Source organism: Antrostomus carolinensis, unplaced genomic scaffold, assembly GCF_000700745.2.
Source record: "Antrostomus carolinensis isolate BGI_N321 unplaced genomic scaffold, ASM70074v2 scaffold40004, whole genome shotgun sequence".
NCBI lineage: Eukaryota > Metazoa > Chordata > Aves > Caprimulgiformes > Caprimulgidae > Antrostomus > Antrostomus carolinensis.
Window position 1 is genome coordinate 1653 of NW_010310840.1, and position 21786 is coordinate 23438.

At 36.4% G+C, this 21786-nt stretch overlaps 1 protein-coding gene across 2 annotated transcripts in view; it reads left to right on the forward strand.

Annotated features, from left to right (window-relative positions):
• CHFR (checkpoint with forkhead and ring finger domains) overlaps nucleotides 1-21218 on the forward strand; it is a 22770-nt gene extending 1552 nt beyond the window's left edge. Inside the window, exons 2-17 of one of the 2 annotated variants that reach the window (XM_010166542.2) lie at nucleotides 595-694; nucleotides 7208-7317; nucleotides 9739-9798; nucleotides 9946-10164; nucleotides 11143-11361; nucleotides 11945-12101; nucleotides 12345-12499; nucleotides 13263-13425; nucleotides 14301-14443; nucleotides 14804-14923; nucleotides 15277-15360; nucleotides 16014-16084; nucleotides 17073-17160; nucleotides 17332-17439; nucleotides 18526-18598; nucleotides 20925-21218. In XM_010166542.2, the coding sequence (XP_010164844.1) occupies nucleotides 595-694; nucleotides 7208-7317; nucleotides 9739-9798; nucleotides 9946-10164; nucleotides 11143-11361; nucleotides 11945-12101; nucleotides 12345-12499; nucleotides 13263-13425; nucleotides 14301-14443; nucleotides 14804-14923; nucleotides 15277-15360; nucleotides 16014-16084; nucleotides 17073-17160; nucleotides 17332-17439; nucleotides 18526-18598; nucleotides 20925-20967 (1913 nt within the window). In that variant the 3' untranslated portion in view covers nucleotides 20968-21218. The remainder of the gene's footprint in view (nucleotides 1-594; nucleotides 695-7207; nucleotides 7318-9738; nucleotides 9799-9945; nucleotides 10165-11142; nucleotides 11362-11944; nucleotides 12102-12344; nucleotides 12500-13262; nucleotides 13426-14300; nucleotides 14444-14803; nucleotides 14924-15276; nucleotides 15361-16013; nucleotides 16085-17072; nucleotides 17161-17331; nucleotides 17440-18525; nucleotides 18599-20924) is intronic. The other variant, XM_010166543.2, reaches the window with a different exon arrangement.
• The last annotated feature ends 568 nt before the right edge of the window (nucleotides 21219-21786 follow it).

Consider the following 21786-nt stretch of genomic DNA (forward strand, 5'->3'; position numbering starts at 1 on the left):
CTTCTGCATATCCCTAAATCTTAGTCTTGGTTTTTTAATCTCTCTTCAGCTTTATTAATGTAATAGTGCTGTCAACAGAGATGAGGAAATTTTTTTCTGTTTAAAAACAGACAAAAGAAAAAGACTTGAACATAGAACAGTGATACTCTCTTATTTATCAGCTGTTCATTCCTACTACTTACTCCGGAAACACTGGGATGAAGCAGGTTGAATCCGATGAAACAGTTGTACAATGATGTGGAAAAAGAGTTGGGTGCTCTGTGATGTATGCCTCTAGAATTTACATTGAACCACTGTACAACAGAGTAATTGTGATTTGATTTCCATCTGTAAGGGCTAGAACTGGGGGGGGAAGGGAACTAAACCTGTATGAAATGGTTGAAATAAGCTTATATCAGCACGTGGAGCTATCTCACTGCTTGTATTTAAGTTTCACATACTAGACTGTGCTGCTGCCTATATGCCAGTTGACATTTTGAACCATTGCAGATGCACGTGAATCAGTTTGTTGTGCATTTATAGCCATGTAGCATGCTGATCTGTCTGTGTAATGTGTATTTTTAAGCACACTGGAAAATCTGCTGTCTTTTTAAGGTTGTGATTTATCTTTCCCTGGAAACAAGTTGGTGTCTGGAGATCACTGTAAAATTATAGTGGATGAAGAATCTGGTCAAGTGTCATTGGAAGATACAAGGTTGGTTCTTCTGTGAACTTTTACTCCTTCTCTTAGTCTGTGAAGTAAAATCTTGTATGTTACTCTGGGCATCAATAGTAACTCATTCTCTTTTTTGTTTCTCTTTTTTCCTGCTTTTACATCTAGGTTTGGGGGTTTTTTTATTCCTTATAAATATTTTTTTTCCTCTACAAGAATAACAGTCTATTGGATGAAAAATACTGTTGGTGTAATAGTTCTGTAACATATTTCTTTAGACTTTTGAAAAAAGTGCTTCCAGCATTTTTAAAAGTTCTAAGCATCAGTGTGCCTCATTTCAAGTACTCGTGTAGGAAAGAAAATATCTGCAGTGGTGATCTCAAAGCATGAAATAGTTGTGGAGTAAAAATCTGTACTTGTTATACATCTTCCTGGTGTTCAAAATATCAGTAGTCTATATCCCATAGGTACTGTAGTAGTCTAGCAGTTGTGGTGGGCGTGTCAGAAAGATTAGAGCCTATTCTATCTAATTTAATAATAAAAGTTGTTTGCTAGATTTCTACTGTTGATATTTCATTTTTATTTTCTTTTGTTTAACCTGAATGATTATTTTCTTTTCTGGGTGTTTCTGTGTTAAATTAGGGGTATGAGATGTAAGGCCCTTAATGTAGAAGGATTTAAGCACATACCTCACTGGAACTGCTGTTAAAAAGCTAAATTAATTTAGTGGAACTACTTTTAGTATATAAAGTTAATTACATACTTCTTCACACACTGAAGGCCAGTGAACTTGCTATACTGGTGAGCTATTTCCTGTAGAGTTCTAAAGCTACTGTGGGTGTACAAATAGCACTGCAGGGGCTGTGGGTGGTTTCCAATGGATTTTAGTTGGTTTTCTAGTTTTCTTTATAAAATTTGAAGTGGGAATTTGAATGGAAGGGTATTTCTGAGGAGGAGATTATAACCCTCTTCAAATGTTCATCTTCATTTTTGACAGGATTTTTTGTCTAAGATTGCAGAAACCTTCTCGTTTATTACATTTCAAGAACTCTGTGACATTTTAAAATACTGCTGTAAACCACATTCTTTTTCTGCCAGGTTATTGCAGTCAGTAAAGAAACAAATAATACTTTTCTGCCAGCTCCCCCTATTTTTCATGTCTTGAAGCCATTTTACCCAAAGATGAAGAAGACACTTCAAAATATATTGATGTACATATATAAAGAGGAAATTTCACATTTGAGGTTTTGAAGTGTATCATGCCAAATCCCTGTTCCAAAATACCAGAATGAGATTGAACATCTGTTCTGGTAGCTCAGGGTTAGTATCAAATACCTGCTGAGCTTTTGACAAAAATCCCTCCAATGATACTTTGAAAAAAGTTTGAACTGTAATTGAATGGGATGCACATTTTCTGGAGGCAGTGGCAGAATGTATGAGCTTTAGGTGACATTTTTCTTTCAGCAGAATTTTTGCACCTCTGTTCCTTTTCTGTCTCTTGATCAATTAGTAGCTATGTTGATATTGAGAAGAGGTTTTTTCAGAGTGAAGAACTCACTTCTAGATATTTACATGGTCAGTGCATTTGACTGGAGTTGCATTGACAGTCAGCTCTGCTGGAGTGCTTCATTTTATCAAGGCCTTCTTTGTACTAGGTGACCAAAAACTAGATGTAGTATTTTAGATGTGGACTAATGAGTTCCAAGTAAAGGGGAATAATAATCACTTCATTTGAGTTTCTGACTACACCCCTGTTAGTACAGCCAAGTGTGCTGTAGGCCTTCATCACTGCTAGGGCGTGCTGCTGACTTAAACCTAGACGTAAGTCCGCAGTGTGTGATCATATGCTTAGTCATAAGATTCACCAAGAACCCTCGCTGGTTGGTCTGTAGCTTGTACTGTTGTAAGTGGTTATTCCATCCCAGGTGCAGGACTTAGGATTTGTCTTTGTTGAATGTCATGACATCCCTGTCAGCCCGTTCCTCCAGCCTGCCTGAGCGCCTCTGAATGGCAGCCGAGCTCTGTCCCCGCTTTGGTGTCATCTGCAAGTTTGATGGGGGTGTATTTCCTTTCCACTTCTACATTGTGCTAGAGAAGATAAATGGGCCAGGTCCCCAGATAGGTCCCTGGAGGGCTTATACTCCTGCAAGCTGTGGGATGGAATGCTAAATTTTAGGAAGAAATAGCAGACCTAGCTAGGATGTCTAGGAAATGGCTTATAACTGTCACTCTCCAATGCTCTGCCAAATTTCAAGACGTTTCAAACATCAAGTCAGGCCACATTTGCCTCTTTGAGAGACAAATCCCTAGTTTCAGTTGTCTGTAGCTGGTGGAAGTGGCTTAGACCAACGTCATGAAAATACATGCTAAAGGAGTTGTGAATGATGCAGAAACATTCATGAAACCCTACACCCCACACCTGCCCGGGGCAGAAGGTGCAGCCAGCGGAAAACTAGCAAAGCCAAATTAAAGTTAATTGTCTATATGATATATTAATGGAAAGGTGGGGCTTGTTACAGTGGTAGTATAATGGAAAGTCTGCAGGTATGGAGTACTACCAGTTAACTGCTTATGCATGTTACACTTCTGTGTATCTAACAAAAGAGAGTAAGATCCTTTATGTGTTCTGCTTGCCTGTGAGCTGCTATGAAATGTGGTTACTGTTTGCTGAATCAAGAGACTAAACAGGTTGGTATGACTGCTTGCAGAAGACTATCAGTTCTTCTGGGTCTTCCAGTGTTTATGCTGAATACCAGATGAACTCAAAAAAATTAAGCAGGCTGAAAGATTTTTGAATGTTTCAGTTGGAAATACAGATGCCCAGCATCCCAGAAAAATACTGCAACATCAGCTATTTCTTCTCTGAAGTGGAAAATATTTTTGAAACATCGCTGTGGTCAAGCTCAGATTTTTCTGGTCAAGAGGAATGCATTGAAGGAGGCAACTAGTGTGTCACAGTTGAACTGAGTGGACTTTGTTTCTGTATTGTAGCTAAACCAAAGAATATCATCAAATATATGTAGACAGCCAACATTGGTTTTTATCTCCTTGGTAGCATAATGAGTTCTTGGATCTACCTTGGAAAGATTTATCATAAATTTGCAGGTTAAGGGAAATTTGTAGAGAACTCAAAATTATTGAGTAAATAGAAGTTTGGAAGTAACAAAAGCCAAGAGTTAGCAAATAGTACAATAAAATATTCACGGACTCGCCCTTTTTGGGGTATGTTTCTGCTTTATTTTCCAAACTATGCACTAGTTGCTTTATACTGCTTGAAAGAAAACAAATTATACAGGCTGACCTAACACAATGGAGGCAGTAGTTGGCTTGCCTTAAGTAAAAGCAATTGTAAGAGTCTCCAGTTTGAAACAGAAATTTTAAAGGCAACTAAAGTAATTTTTTTAAGGACCTCCTTCAGTTTGTGCTGGTGTCCTTCCTGCTACTAAATTCTCACCCTACCAGTCTAAACTATTTGAACATTAAAAGAATGGAGACTGACACAGTACAGGAGAGTTTCTGTAACTTACTAGAATTCAAAACTCATTACAGTGTGTTCAGGCTAATATGTATTTAAGTAGCAGATAATTTCTAAACTGTTAAGCTAGAAGTTTTACTATAAATTATATTCTTTTCCTGGGTGGATGCTAGTTAACTATTAAAAAGTAAGACCGGCATTTTTCTCAGAAGGATACCAAAGTATCTTACAACACATAGGTCATTCACCTGCTTCAAAAGTAAGCCTGTTCTGGGAGAAATGTAGCTGTTCACATCAGTTCTGCACAATAACCAAGACTGGGAAGTAGAGGTAATTAATCAAACTGTAGAGTCATCAACCACGTTGGAATTGAGTCAAGGCCTGACTTTTTTTCTTATACTCTTTAAAAAAGTGACATTGGGACCTTTTGTGACATTGTTTCACAATGCAGACAATTTATATCTGATAGTACCATTTTTCTTTTCCACCTCAGAAGTTACACAGCCAGTTGGTAACAATTCAATATGAAGTCCTAATGAATGGCTTTCATATTTGGGATTCTCATTGTACTTTCTACTTATTTTATGGGGACCTTACTTTAATTTGAAACATCAGAGGAATGTACAAATGTCATAATTTATCATGTGCAGCTGGTTAAAAAATACCCACCACATTTATCCAATGTGTCACCATATCTGTGAAGTGCCTCATGCTAAAGCCTGAAACTGGAAATGAAACAATTATCTGGGGTAGTTGGTTATTTTTTCCCTTTGATTACTGGCTGAGGTATAAATACAACTAGTTCACTTTGCTAACATATTTAAGGAAAGCTTAAGGTTTTCTGTGTTAAGTGGTATCAGTTTATTCTGACTTAATTTCAGTCCATGGATGCCAAAGAATTTGTCAGCTCTTGTTGAAGTCAGTACAACTGCACAGCACTGAAAAGACTTGTCTATTTGTAGTCAGTTTGACAATTAGTCTTGGGTATTTCTGCAGCTTGCCTTGTGAGATCAAGCATGAGTGGTTACTAGATGTGTGGTTATTTTTTTTTTCTGAGAATACCTCACTTGAGACAATGTTTTTCATAAAAATCTTGGAACTTGGCAGTCATGACAGAGCAAATTCATAAAAAACATTGTTGTGACATTTTTTCCTTATGTTTAGTGAAATATTGGGACTAGGAATTGCCTGTAGAAGCTAAAACTCAGTAAGAGATAATTATTGTTACTTGAGTTTAGCTGTTTTATTACAAAAGGTCTAAACCACTTATGGCAGATGGGAGATTCATGCTTTGTTTTGCCATCTGGAAAACTAAGGAGGTAAAACTTAATGTTTCCTAGTTTTGTTAAAGGACCTGTGACAGGTTTCAGGGACTGTTGTAAGCTTTACTGTTTCTTTGACAATTGAAAAAGGTGCAGTTTTTTCCTCTTAATTGCCAAACGTTGTCATTCTTTTAGTGATGTCTCTGTTTTGCTGGTTCTTTGGTGCTTATGTCTTTCAGGCTAGTCAACATCTGTATGCCTGAGGTAAAAAGGCAAGCTTAAAATAAGAAATAGTTCTCTTGCTTACAGAAGCAGCTTGAAGATTCTTTTAACAGCACAAATATTGATGTAATCCAAAGATTTTTTTCTTTGTTTCTTGATGTTTAAAGTAGCATTTTTATTTTTTGTATCTTGTTTATGTTGGATTAGTTGATTCAACCATGTAGACAGTAAAAGCAGTTGCAGAGGTAAGAGTAAGAACTGGTACCTTGATCAATACTTGCTGCGGTGAATCAAAAGGGTTTGCTTTTCCTTTTTAATGTAGTGTTTTTGAATTTGTGTCCCAAAAGGCCAACCTTACAAAGTTCTAGTTTTCTTTCTCTGTTCACGTTACTAAATGACAAGAGATTTTTCCAGGTTGCTTTGTAAAAGAAAAAAACAATGAGAAGGAAAGGTGCTTGTTTCTAAATAACCATCCCTCTCCCCTAGAGAGAAGCTGTTCTGTTTGAGGAAGGCTGTGTTGTCCTGGGCATGAGTGGTGGCCTCCAGGAGGTGGCAGCAGAGGTTTGCTGTTGTCCCACACAGCAGATTTTCTGTTCTATGTTTGGTTCTAGTTGCTGAGATTTTGAATGGCAGAAGTCTGAAATTTTATAATGCTGCAGCCCTGAAAGAGGCTTATTGCAACTGAGCTGGAATTATTCAATACTCCAGTAACTTGACTCAGTTATAAAACACTGATACCTTGTGTATGAAACATCAGGCATAGTGAAGGAGCAGAGATATCTCCATTAATCAGCAAAGATCTGCATTTTCCTCTTCCTCAGTTTAATTTCTTCCATGAGTCTTGGAGTTCTTATAAATATCAAAATAATTAATTCCAACTTGTCTTTTAAGTATGTATAACCGGTTTTCCACCTTACTAACTTCTTGATTTTGAGCTGCAAACAGTCTAATTAACCTTGGAATTTTAGTTTTTTTACTATTTGAAGCAAGATGGGAGAAAAATAACATAACATCCCTGACTGTACAGGGAAAGCTCCTTTATTGCGGAACATCTTAGGAGATTCCCAGTTTTAATTGTAAAACGTAACCTGGAACCTTTTGAATAGAACTCCTATTGCCCTTTCCTGTTTTATACTTAAAGAGTGTTTATTATTGTACAGAAACAATAATTAATTATTTTGAGACATTGGCCAAATGTCAGGAATCTTTTCTCTGTCTATCTGTCTGTCAGCTACCATCTCTTTACCAGGAGATGCATACGAGCTTTGTAGTCCTCGTAGCTTTGCACTTCTGTCTTTGGGACAAGTTTTTCATTTGTTTCTGGACCTTTTTTTTTTAAATTCTGGGTTACTTTGTTTTTTGAGAGCCAATAGTTTTTCTAGCTGCAAACGAGCTTTGAAGTCCTCATAGCTTTGCACTTCTGTCTTTGGGACAAATTTTTCATTTGTTTCTGGACCTTTTTTTTTTTTATTATTCTGGTTTACTTTGTTTTTTGAGAGCCAATAGTTTTTCTTCATTAAAAGTATCTTGTGTTTTCCCTTCCTTCTCCTATGTAATTATGAAAACATTTATGTTATCTTTTCTTTCTCTTTACAGTACTAATGGAACAGTAATTAATAAACTGAAAGTGGTGAAGAAGCAGACATACCCTTTACAGACTGGAGATGTGATCTATGTTGTTTACAGAAAAAATGAGCCAGAGAACAGTAAGAAAATTATATTTTTTAAGTAGCATGCTTAGTAATTTTTTTAGTCATGAGAGAAAAGAAATATCAGTACAATTAAAACAGAGTTACTCAATTGTAAGACAGGTAATTTACTAATGTTTAAAAACAAGTCTCTGTAGAAGAGGTCATGCTAGTTTTTACAGGGACAAGTCTGAGCAACTGTCTGAAATTGAAATGTGCCTAGAAGTAGTTTTGGAAGAACTAATGCATGAGATGGTAACTAATGAGGTCCTGATGACACGCCCAGTGCTTCTTTTAGAAGTCATATTGCTGGGGTAGTTAGTAATACTTTATATATCACGTTGAGGCAATTTTTGGCACCAGAAGAAAAGGCTGCAAAAGCTTTTTGTTTTGTTTTGTGTTCATTTTGGGTGTTTTTTTAAACAGAGAAGAGGCAAAATGGGGGAGAAGTGGGGAAAGCTCTCTAGTGCAAGTAGACTTAGTAAACCTGGAAAAATATTTGTGTGGCCTTAAGGAGGAATCATGCCTCATGTGCCCATAGTTCTCAGGAATTCTTTTCAGTATGGTGCAATTGAAATTACATAGGGTTTTTAATGAAAAATAAAATACAAAAATAAATCAAGCTATTTTGGGGCAGGAAGTAATGTTCTCTCATGTGTTAACTGGGTAGAAGTCAGGGACCAAGGTTTAGGTGTAAATGCTTAGTTTTTGCAGTGCAATGAAATTAATAAAAGATTTCATTAATGATCTGTGTTGGCATCTGTCTTAAAGATGTTCTTAAATGATTTAGGAAGTAACTGTTGAGGCAGCAGAATTTTCATTTCATACTTTTCCATTTTGTACCATTTCCTTTCATTCAGTTACACAGGGTCATTAAATCCAGCACTGACTGAAGAGATTTACAGAAATAATTTAATTGCTCATTATTATGAAATAATAGATGGGGTTCAACTTTGATAAAAGAGTTGGGGGGAGAAAGGGAATGGACAGTCTCTGTTTTTACATATGTATTGCTGTACCCCAGCTGATTGCTTTGTCTATTAGCATGCAATTCTGCTTTTAAGTGTGAAGTATGTAATATTTAAATTTTAGTAGAGAGCACTCACTTTCTGGAAAACACTTTAGATGAAAGAGGCATTTTAAATGTTAATTCTCATTACCATATTTGATAGCTCTGAAGTGGAACTTCAGGGTGAACAGACAGACTTTTCTATGGCCATAAGCTCTCCTGTTATTGTGAAGATAATTCGATGTACTGGGTGATGGGAGGTTGTAGTATTAGATATTAGATAAACACAGTATTAGATATGTTTATAGCATGATATTTAATGTAAAATACAAGACTGTATTTACAATTTTCATACAGTAATAGACGTATGAACTATTAATCTAAAAAATTCTAGATATATACATACTCACTACTGGAATACTTCCTTTATGAAGTTGCTGTTAATTTATGTACAGACAGATCAGACAGATTTGTGCCAATGTAAATATTAAAAGAAGCAGTGATAAGCTAGATTTGTCTGTCTGTATGGCTTGTTTGTCTCACAAATCCTTTCTAAGATGACACTATTGCAGTTGATGCTACTTGGAAGAAATCACTTATGCAAGTTTTCCAGGTACTTTGTAATGAGCTGAATCACCAGTTTCTGTTTGGGTTAAAAAGTATTTGAATTACCAAGCCTCCAGTTTTGCTTTTTCAGCTTCTCCATTTTCAAAGACAGAGAGAGAATTTAGATTTGGTATGTCTATTCTGAGTAGTTCTGAAGGAGACAAAACTCTTCCAATCCATTGATGGGAAAAGGGATTGCTACAAACTAAGAAAGTCTTACTTGCTTTTAGGTGGCTAGAGGTGGAAAAAAAGTAGAATGTTAGGGGAATTTTTGGAACTGTATTAGATTGAAGTAGGATGGAGAAGAAAGGGATATTATCCAGTTAGTTTTATTAATAGATAGTAAATTAGTTTCTGGATGAAATTTATGGCATGTCTTAATCTGTATTTTTGATAGTTCATGTATCTCATGAAGAAATGAAATAAAATTGATTTAAGAAGTTGAAAAGTGAGCTCAGAAATAATAAGCTGCTTCAAAGAACTGTCATTGAAGTATCAGTAAAAATACAATTCGTTCTGACACAGAACAAATTTTATGTTTAAGAAATTATTAAGCCTCTGGTTCCTTGGCTGGCACAAGTTAAACATCACACAAAAGCTGCTCTGCCTGGTTTCCTGAGAAGAAAAGATCTTGCTGTGCTGTTCCTAATTGCCTTCTAAGTAGGAGTATTAACATTGTACTGTAGAGGTGACCCCTGATTTGCCTCTTCCATTATCAGACACTTTGAGGAAGCAGCCATTTGTGAATAGAAGTTGTTTATGTGAGATTAAGGTTAGTGAATTTTTGTTTAAAGATTCTGATCAATATTTTTTATCTCTTTCAGATGTTGCTTATCTTTATGAATCCTTAAACACAAAACATGATGCAACTCAAGAACCAGTAGGTAAGGAAGTAATTCAAGATCCATGAAGAGGAGCTAAGCTCCAATGACTAATATAACCCTCTTGAGAGAGTTTGATTCCTTGGAATTTTGAAGCCATGATGTGGTGACTGTCACACAGATCTTTTTCTTTCCTTTCCCCCCTTCCAACTGTAGAAGTTAATGTAGAAAACCAATGCCATGTGACCAAAGATACCTCAAATACAGGAAGAAGTAATGATGAGACCCAAATTACCTCATCACCGTCAGCTACTCAGTCTTGCTATGAGGAACCACAGCCATCTACTTCTACATCTAACCTCTTTAATGCTTCTTCTACCTCTCTTATTGAGTCTGCATCTGTTCAGCAGGATAATCCTTCTACATCTGGTAAGAATTGTGTCAAGTATTCAAAGTTTGATATCCCATCAACTGTTACTCCAGTTTTTAATTTTAACAGATTAATCTCTTACTCCTGTCTGAGTCTTTAGCATTTGCTTTGTTAAGTTCTAGTGAAAGTACCAGGTGGATATGTGCATTTTAACTTTCTCTCTGTGAGCAGGCAGGTGTACCCTGGTGGATGAGTAAGGCAATTGTGAGAATTGCTTGTGCTCAGAGGGGCAGAAAATGCACGTAAATCCCAAACTGTTCTCTCTTTGCAGTATGGTTTTGTAGTGGAGCACTGGTGAAAACTTAGCAAATCTATGTGGCTCATATACCCAAGCAAGTAGGTATGAGTGCTTGTGCTCGTGGAGTCACTGATAAACTTCCCTAATGGTCACTGTTACTGCTGGCAGTCACCAGTCCCCTTTCCCTTGTGTAGACCTCTAATGCCAAAATATACCACACGGATCCCTAGTCCAGGATCCTGCATTATGTTGGCAAGTGTAATACCGCAGTGCTGCTTAACTCTTAGAATTGTAGCAAGAACAGCTATGTAGAAAATGGCATTTGTCAACAGTTCATTGAACTTTTTAAACTTACTCCTATGAAAACAAAGCTTTGCCCTCCGCTGTGATCCTGACCTGTTACATCAACATTGCATAAATCCTCTGCCTGGCATTTTTGTCAGAAAGACCTGGTGTGAATAATAGTCTTATGAATAAATACTCTGCAACTTAAAAAGGAATGGGGATTTGAAGTAGGATTACACAACTAATAGCTTGTTTTCCCCCAGGTCTTCCAATTAGTCAGATTGGCTCAGACTGCATATACAATAGTTATGAAGACTTTACATTTTTGTTCCCCTCTTTCCTATTTGGATGTTTCGATTGATGTGTGTGCATCCTCAGTGTTCAAGTACCTGTTGTTTTCACGTGTCCCGTATCTGTATGCAGCTATGTTCATGTTTCCGTTTTTATCTTGCAGGATCACAATCCTCAGTTTTCACTCCTGTGCCTGCTTTCCCCATCTTAGAACCTGTGTGTGTAAGAGCACTGCATGATGAACGTGAAAAGCTGGCTGTGAATACTGAAAATTCTGCAGTCACTTCAGAAATCCCTAAGAAATTAAAAGCAGAATCGGATTCTCAAAGAACAGGGGAGGAGGAAGAAGATTTGGAACCTGCTAAGAAGAAACTAAAAGAAGGCTAGTAAATTACAGTATTGTGCAACCTACCCTTCACTCTTTTATTGTAATATTATTGTTGAAAGTTAGTTTAAAAAACTTAATTAGAAACTTAAAGCTATATCCATTTTTCATAGAAGCCTAGTGAGATTAACAGAAACATAAGGATCTGTGTTAATTTTTCTTTATTAATATGAAAAAAGTTCAAAATGCATGCATATCAAACCTAGAAGGTCTTGAAAGGTTATGTTAGTAGGTGATAGATAACTTTTTTCCTCTTCTCAATGTAATTTTATGTTTTAATATTGCATTAAATCAGAAAAGCAAAACTCCCTTATTCCCCCCTGCCTCACATTGAGTCAGGTCAGCTGTCATCAGTCCTTCTTCAATTTGTTTCTTGCTTCTTATTGACTTGATTTCTGCTCCAGTGAAAGTAATGTCTTCAGTAGCAGAAGCTGTTATGTGTAAAGCAAGAACCTTTAGTGGGACCATTGCCAGTGAACAGTGAATTGGTGTATATCTTTCAGGTGGTTTTTTAACACTTAAAAAAATAATTTAAAAAAGCTTCAAAAACTACATACTGTGTAATCTTCTGTCTTTGTAGATGAAGATGCTTGTCCAAATATTCCACCAGCAACTCCAAGTGAATGCATCATTAAAATTGGCTCTGAAGATGCAAAAACGTCAAATGTGAAACCAGATAAGATGGAAGAAACATTAACTTGCATTATCTGCCAAGAACTGCTGCATGACTGTGTAAGGTATGTATGATTGACAAAAGCTATCATAACAATATATGAAGTTCAGTGATAACTGCTTGAGGACGCCAGGATACTTTGGGTTTTCACAAGACCTTCTGAGTCCCTTACCCCCTGCCCCAGCCCCCATTTATATAGTCAAATCAATGCTAAAGAGTTTTTTGAGTGTTATGAATGTATCTGAAAAATGAGAGATTTGTGGTTTGGCTCCATTTCTTTCATTGTTTTCATGTTTGTGTCTTCCAGCTTGCAGCCTTGTATGCATACTTTTTGTGCTGCCTGCTACTCAGGATGGATGGAAAGATCTTCTCTATGTCCAACTTGTCGTTGTCCAGTAGAACGTATTTGTAAAAATCACATATTGAACAACTTAGTGGAAGCTTATCTGATTCAACATCCAGGTAAGTTGAACAGCGTTTAACAGAATCTGATGTATTTCACACGTTAGCTGCGTAATTGATGTGTGTGCAGACTGTTATAGAATCACAGAATCATAGAATGGTTTGGGTTGGAAGGGACCTTAAAGCTCATCCAGTTCCAACCCCCCTGCCATCAGCAGGGACACCTTCCACTAGACCAGGTTGCTCAAAGCCTCATCCAGCCTGGCCTTAAACACCTCCAGGGAGGGGGCATCTACAACTTCCCTGGGCAACCTGTTCCAGTGTCTGACCACCCTCACAGTGAAGAACTTCTTCCTAATATCTAATCTAAACCTTCACTCTTTCAGCTTAAACCCATTTCCCCTTGTTTTGTCATTAACTGCCCTTATGAAAAGTCCCTCCCCAGCTTTCTTGTAGGCCCCCTTCAGGTACTGGTAGGCCACTGTTGTCTATTAAATTTCTATGAGAAGGATATCAGTTTTATCAAACAGGGGACACTGACTGATTAGGCCGCCTAAACTCAGATACTTCTGAAAAATATACCTGAATATGGATTTAATTAACTTTGATCATGGCCTCTTGAAAGCAAAACTTAAGTTGTCAGATACTGCATTTCCATTAACACAGAAGGGAATTTAACTAACATCTTCTAGAACTCTTTTCCAAAAGTAAGTTTTATAGAAATGAAAACACAATAATCATAACTGTGTTAATAAAGTAGGGTAGAGATAAGGGATGTGAGCTATTCTTTTCTCTTGAAATTTGAATTTGATTCTCATGCCAGATAAGTGTCGTAATGAAGATGATGTACGTAGCATGGATGCTAGAAACAAAATTACTCAAGACATGTTGCAACCTAAGGTGCGGAGATCTTTTTCAGACGAGGAAGGAAGTTCTGAAGATTTGTTGGAATTGTCAGATGTAGACAGTGAATCTTCAGATATCAGGTATATCTATTTAAATTGTGCACTGAATTAAATTTACTTATGTCTGAATGCACAAACCCACAAACTGAGCTGGTAGTGTTTCCACGATCATTGCCAGAACAAATCTTATTTTTGTTTTCAGGTAAACTCATTCTTACCAATAAATATCTTGGCAATTCTACTGAACCTTGAGCAGTCAATAAAAACCAATTAAAATTAGAGCTTCCTAGAAGTCCAGCAAGATTCAGTTAATGACCAATGATTCTATCATGAATTGTGCAACAGCTTTATGTGAGATGTGTGAAATTACCTTTTCTGATTATAAATTGGCTGTTGCTTTAGAGAAAACAGGTTTCTGCATAAGATCTTGTCAAGAGGTAAAGCAGTCCATGACCCTATGAGTGTAGGTGCAATGACTGTACTTTCCTACATGTCTGGAATGCTGCTTTCACTGGGTATGTGGTACTGAAGAAGCTGATGCTTGACCTGGGGATTCCCAGGCACCAAAATATCTCCTCTTTACTTCTGACAGCAGACAACTTTTTGCTGTATATCTAGAGAGGAACAGAAAAACTCTTCCCATAGATAATTATTCCAGCTTTGTTCCTCTCTTGTTCATTTCGCTTCCAGTCACACCACTCTTTTTCTGTGTGGGGTTTTGTTTGGGTTTTTTTAACTCCTTGGGAATACTACAAAATCCAAAGCTTTTATCTGTTACAACTACAGCAGTCTTCACAGCTGTCAGGTACTGAGTTATTTAAACTTCTATATGTTACTGGATTAAGAAATTCCAAATGTCAGCTTTGTAAGTATGACCACCCCTGTCTAGCACAGGGATATGAGTTATACTTGCATTTGTTGGGTGTGATTTCCTATGACCTTATTTTTTCTTTCAGTCAACCATATATAGTGTGCAGGCAGTGCCCAGGGTATCGAAGACACTCTGTTCCAACTCTGTCTGGTACAGTCCAAGAGACAGAAACAGGAGGAATGCAAGCACTGGGAGATGCGCCATCTACGTCAGCCAACTTCCCTGCAGGTCAGTGTCATGAAATCTTCTCAGTAGTGTGATACTAAAATACAACTCATACAACTGTTATGAATGAAGCAAACTCGCTGTCATAGTACTGTGACAGTCACACCACTTCACATAGGTGTCTTTGCAAATATCATGAGTTTTGACCATGGTTTTTCTGTGGTTGTCCGTAATAGATTGCTGATAAGCCATTCTACACACTGAAATATTTTACACACCTACCGAGTTTAGAAATCTGAATGCTGTTTTTCTGTTCTTTTATAGTATCTTTGTAAAAAATGGTATTGCTTGCTTGTTACTTTCATTATTGCAATTGTGTACATTGTTCAATCTACCTTTCTTTCCTGTTTTTAACTTATCTAGCTGTCCAAGAATATGTGTGTCCTGCTCAAGGAAGTCATGTAATATGCACTTGCTGCTTTCAGCCAATGCCTGACCGAAGAGCAGAGCGTGAACAGAATCCTCATGTTGCTCCTCAGCAATGTGTGTACAATTTTTTTTATTATTTTTTATTTTTTATTTTTTTTTAATCTTGACTGCAGAACTAAATCTCCTCTTATTTTTAATTAAACTTAAGTTTACTTTGAAGAGTGTTCTTTATTTGAATATTCTTTATCTGGACTCTAGTAGTGACAGCATGAAAGACTCTTCCTTTGTAAAATTTATTATTCCTCTATAGAATGTATTTAAATGAGAAAGTTGTACTTTTAGCCACGTTTTTGAGAAGTTTTTTAACCATGTTTATCAGGGCTGTATTGTTATTGATTTATAAGAACAGTAACCATTGAATTTGTTGTGTGCAGGTCCTTATAGGGATTTTCTTTGTTATTTTACAGGTACAGTTTGTCTGCAACCCTTCTGTCACTTATACTGGGGCTGCACTCGGATGGCATGTTTTGGCTGTTTGGCACCATTCTGTGGTATTGTGGAATAATCTATTTCTTATGAGCCTGCTCACTTTGCAATAATGTCTATCTCTCTTGAACTTTAGATAATTTAAGAAATATAATAGATTAGTTTGTAGCACAGAAACGAAGGCTGCGTCCTCCCATCACAAACATAAAAAAATTCTTGAGTGTTATGTGTCTTAAGTTTGAGAGATTTAACTTCTTGTCTTCATACCATAATGGATTTCAGCCTAGTAAGAGAATCATACAAATCAATGCAAGAGCACTGAACATCTGATATTAACTTAACTAGAAAAGAAACTTACCCTCTTAAACATGTAGACTCCTGAAACTCCAGGTTTTAGATGCTTTTAGAAATAAATTGGAACAGCTGAAATGACTTGGCTGCAGTTTGAAGCTAATGAAATATGCTTTAATAGCACTGTTAATTTGTGCAGATTAGTGGTAGTGTTCGTGGACTAAAGATTAAATTGTAAAATCTTAATGCCTTGTCTTTGCCACTGGGAGCTATATATCCCATGCTTTAGCATGTGTTGAATGCAGTCATTTACTTGGTGATCTCATGAGCATGTTATTTCAGGAAACAGAATAATCTTCTACAAATGTGTGAGGGCCATGGGGTTGCAGGAGGAAATAGTAACTTTTCTTCTTCTTGTTCTGATTAGAAATAAACCTTGGTGATAAGTGTTTAGACGGAGTCCTAAATAACAACCACTACGAGTCAGATATCCTAAAGGTATGTTTAAAAATCATTATGTATAATGCAGAACAATAAATGTACAAATTTTAAGAAGTACTCACTCATGAATGATAGTGATGTGCTGCCTGGCAGTTACAGTGTCAGCATTGTGTCACTTGGAGAACCTGATTCTAAAAGACAAACCTTACAAGCCCCGAACATTCAGCTGGACCAAAGTTGTAGTTACTATGTCTAGACTGGAAGCATTTTAGGGTGATAATTTGGCCCCTTCAGTCTCTGTTTAAGACGCCATTGTATTCTAGAGATGCATTCCATTTAGCATCAGCTCTTCCTGTACCACCCAAATTACCAGCAGTAACAACAAATCACTTTCATTCAATCCTGATGTTTAATTTCTCCAATGTGTGTGTCTGACAGGTGCCAAGAAGGCAAAAATTCTAGATATAACTTCTCAATTTTAGTTTAAATAACTGATAGACATACTGTAAAATTCACATTTAAATCATCAAATAATTTTACTTGTATGAAGTATTTGTTAGGGAAGCCAGTTTCAGTCTAAAGTATAACATGCAAAATATTAATTAAAGAGAAAAATAATTCACTAAAAATATACAAGGAAAAGAAGACTTGTTAAATATTTTTTCCCAGACAAGTTAAATTTCACACTAGGTCACGTGGAAAATATTTTGCACATATCGTAATGGGGTTATTTAAATTAGGTAAACTGGATGAAAACTTGATTTAAGGTAAATGAGAGTGTGACTGAAATGCATCTATTTGCATTCTTTTGGCAAAGGTAGAGTCTTCTGAAAAAAAAAAAAAGAAGATAGTGAGGGGAAAATTTTATTGATGATCTGGAAGTATCATGCTAATTAAGTTAAAGGTTATTTTTACTTGTAATTGGCATCAGCCCATTTTGAAAACCTAGTTAGGTCTAGATTTGAAAGTATTCGAGGGAGAATGGCTTGGTCACTCTTTAATGTTGGAGATTTTTCTAGATTGAACATTGAAATTGCTCTTTCAGGATTACCTGGCATCCAGGGGTTTGACATGGAAAAATATGTTAAACGAAAGTCTCTTGGCTCTTCAAAGAGGAGTTTTTATGTTGTCAGGTATGTGTTATGTTCATTTTTGTCCATGTGTAACTCTTTGTATATAACTCAGTAATACTATCAAGAGGTTTGAAGTTCTGTGTATGTAACCAGCGCCATCATGACATTTGTGTTAAATCTGATTTCTCAAGCCTTGCGCTGACATTATGTACGAACTGTTTTTTTCCCCAGATTACAGAATTACTGGGAACACAGTGCTTTGCTACTGTTGTGGCCTTCGCAGCTTTCGAGAACTTGCCTACCAGTACAGGCAGAATATTCCTGTTGCTGAATTGCCAGGTGGGAATTGCTTTGCACAGTAAGGAAGAAAAGTCATTTAAAGAGTTAAAGTCAGTTTTATCCTTGTATCCTTAGTTTTTTAGCACCTTCATGTAGCCCAGTGCAAATCTCTTTGCAGGGCTAATACCTTATGATGATTGCTTTACTTGTCAGCTGCTAAGTTTGCATATAGTTATTGTCAGACTCCCTAATGGAATCTTTTCTCTCTACAGATTTGTCATCTGTAGAATAAATATACCTGCATAGTGAAAAGAGGAAGTCAGTAAAATCCAGATACAATCACAGGAACTAGTTGCTGTAGTGGAGTTTTCCCATTTAAATACATAAAATGGTGCACCTCCTGAACAATTTCACATTTTAGTAGCTCTCAACTAAGGACAAGAATGTTTTCCTAAATCAATTCTAAATCTGTTTGCATTTACAGTTTTAGTATAAAATAGCATGCAAGCACCTGTGCCTCCTTCAATCCCAAATCTGTTGGGAACAGAAGCTCTTCCAACACTCTACTTTTACATGTTACTTTTGTCCGTCTAGTTCCTGTTGTTAGCAACAGCTTCGCTGTCTTTAACAGTTTAGAACTCTTCTTCTGCTACTGTGCATAACGGGAGACAGTCTACCATGTTTCTCCCTATTATTGCTTTTCATTTCAGTGTTACAGCCTCCTGGACAGCAGTTATAATGTTTGCAAAAGTGGGGGAAAACCAACAAACTCTACCCAAATTAATACATTTTTCTTTCATATGGAAATGCATCTAGACAGTCTTAAAACTGTCAAGTGGATGTCTATTAAACTAAATGGTAAAATTTTAGTTGACAGCACTGATTACCAAATCCTTTCATCATAAGTCTGCGTGAGCTTCATATTTAGAATGTGGTTTTTGTCCTTCACTGTTTGCTTTGTTTCTAAAAAGGTGAACCAATATAGTTTACAGTCATTTCTTGACAATCAGGATGTCTTGGTCCTCTATAAGCCTCCTCTGATGAGTAACCACTCATTAAGTGGTTTAAGCAGTGGCTTAATAATCTAAATCACCTTATTTAATTAATTCTGTAATAAATGTAGCATTTAATTTGCTCTTTTTGTAGTGACTGTCACATCACGTCCTGATTGCTACTGGGGGCGCAACTGTCGAACTCAGGTCAAAGCACATCATGCCATGTAAGTTATATGATTTATAAAGTGGGTTTGGTTTTGTTTCTTTTTTGAAAAACAAAAAACCAAACAACCCCCCCCCCAAAAAAACCCAACAAAAACCCCCAGCCTTTGAAGTACCACCAATTGCATGAGTCTGTTGCAGCATAAGCAAAATTGGGTGAGCTTTGGGGTTTTTTTGTCATTTTTGTTTCTAACACAACTTTGAAATGAGACCTTCACGCATGTTAGAAGGGCATCATTAGAACTTGTAAGCTGATGTAACTCATTACTGATGCTTCTTGAGTCTTGTTTTCTACCTGCAACTCCCCCTTCATTCCTATTCTTCTCCCACTGAAGCAGCTTCTCATTTGCTTATGTCTGGGTGCTTCTTAAAAAAACTGTATATACATATTGTATTATATATACATGTGTATATATATATTAGACCTGTGTGATTTCTGTTTGAAACTATAAGAGAGACTCTTCTAGCAAAATGCAGCATATTTTGAAGGGATAAATATCAGTGGGAATAAATTGCAATAAGAGAAAAAGAGAAGTTTGTAACATGTAACATTAGGAACCTAGTGTGGTTTAGCAGTTCCTGGTTCTGGAGGAGTTTCTAGGTCTTACACCCAAGCGTTCAAGCATATGGTGAAAATTAAACACTGAGCCTGAAAAGAGATTAACCCTGCATTTCTCAAGTGTTTTAGTGTGTCTAGGGGACATGGGCTCCTGGTATCTGGTCATTCATGAGAAATGTCCATTCACAATAAATCAAGGTCCTTGATTTAAAAAAAAAAAAATCAAGGCCACTGATAATCAATGCAATTTAATTCTTAGGAAAAGATGCATGTGTGGTAAGGCAAATATTAAAGACTTGTAAAACAAAACAAAAATTATCTACCTAAGAGCTAACTGGTTCCAGAGAGGGTAGAAAAGTCCTTCTTGCCTTTATGAATAATTCTCTAAATTCTCAGTGCAATGTAAGATAGAGGAGCTGTTACCCCTTATTGAGAAGTTGCTTTAATGAATAGTAGATTCTGCAGTATCTTTTCTAATGCTGCATTGAACATACAGGCTTGGCAAAATTCCTTTAATATTGCAGGTACTATGGGTTGAAAATAACCAGTCTTTACAGCTCATGCAAGCAGATCATAAGAAAGACTTGTAAAGTATTCATCCCCAGTCTCTTACAAATTCAGAGGGTTTTACCAATAACTTTCAAAAATAATTTGTCATTTCAGTTGCGGATGTAATTCAAAGCACCACTGCTATCTGCAACTTCTTGTTACAGGACTAGAGGAGATTTTGGTTTGAAATGTTAGAGAGTTATTTCAGTATCAAAGCACTCCCCAGTCATCTCTGTTCATATTGTGGTGGATAATTCCATGTAGAATGGAAATGAATCAGGGTTTATTTTCCTTTTTTAATTCTCCCTTTTTTTTTTTTTTTTTTTTTCCAAGCATTAGCTGTTCCTAGAACTTTACTGGCTGCTGCTCTTAGTTCCTAAAATCCATAAAAGCAAACAATCCTGTCATACCACTTCTAGATATCCAGTTAGGTTTTTTTATTGAGCTAAATTGTTTTGCTAAATAGTTTGGTTTTGTGAGCAAGGTTTCTTTCAAATCTTTGATCTAATTCATCAAGAGGGAGAAAATTCAAGGTCTCTCTTGCATCATCTCTTCCACATGTACATGTATGTACACGCTCAACACCCCAACTCCTGTTTTGGATATGTATCAGGGGATGCATAACCCAGGTAAGAGAAGAACAAAGAATGAATGGTGAGATGGTTTTTAGAATTGGAAAGAAGTGCCTCGTACAAAATTGTGTTATCTGTTTAATTCAGTAAGATGGGCTTGCCATTCCCATAAAACCTAAATAATACAGAATGAGAAAAAATTATTTTTTCTTTCTAGAGTAAGATTCTAAGCCAGTGAAGAACTTGTTTGTGTTGAAACGTGTTATTAGCTGAGTTAATTCTAGTTCCTAGTGACTTGTGTAATGCTGTCTCCTGAAAATTACTGATGTCTCACAGGGCAAAATTAATTCACTGGTTCCTGTTTTAATTGCCTTCTGGGTTTGAAGTATGCAGAAGTATAGAGGAATGCTTTTAATAACAGGTTTTCTGTGTGCATAATAAAACTAACAAGGGTGAGACAGGACAGATGTAGTAGAGTACAATCTAAACAGGTTCTGAAAAACAGGTGTGTTAGCATGTAAATGTTCTGCTTTAAACTGTTTCACATTTAAAATGCCTCATGAAAGATACTGACTCTTTTGGTTTTTTGTTGCCTGACTTCTGTGAACTTTATTATATTTTAATACTTTTTGGTTTTTTTTATTTCAGGAAATTTAATCACATTTGTGAACAAACACGATTCAAGAACTGAATACTTGTAGTCTGTAGAGAGGGGACAAAAACCTGTTACACTGCTTGTACAGTTCAAGGTTTCAGGGGATCTTCTCAGTTCCCCCATAGCAGGGACTCAATAACTTTTGCATCAGGTAATCTGGTGTGAACTTTTTAATTTGTAGAATTTTACAGCTGTACGTGAAAAAGGTAGATTCAATTTTTTTTTTCCAAGAAAGTACAGCAAACATTGCATTCCATCCTCATGACTACAGTGTCCCTGTATCACTTAAGTGAAGAACACAAACAGAAATCACACACACAAAAACCAGCCATATCTTGGGAAGACCTAAGAATAAGGAGTGTATTTGCACTACTTGTGACAAAACTAAGAAAAATCCTTAGACTTAAAATAGAAATGTTTTGTAAAAGTATCTGATGGATATTTCAAGAGCCATTAATATTTAAGAAGGAAATTGTCAGTGTATATTTGTAACTGCATTTTGCGGTGGTCTGATATTTTGTCACTACACATTGCGTTTGGGCTAGAAACCACATTAATATTAACTTTAAAAAAAAAATCCGTCCATTAAACAACTGTTTCAACTTAAAGCTTTTACCACATGTGCAGTGTTACAGTGGAAGAAATACAGTTTCTTTTCTTAGTTTAGTTGTGTTGATGTTTTTATTTGCATTAAATTACAAAAATAATTGCACAAAAATTTGAAAGTCACATTTAAAGTTGGGGTAATACTTGAAGCAGAACAGACTTCTGCTACTATTACTTCTGTAGTGTTTTATATCAGAAGACCAAGCAATGCTTTTGACGTAGAGCAGCCAGTAGGATACACTGGTTCAT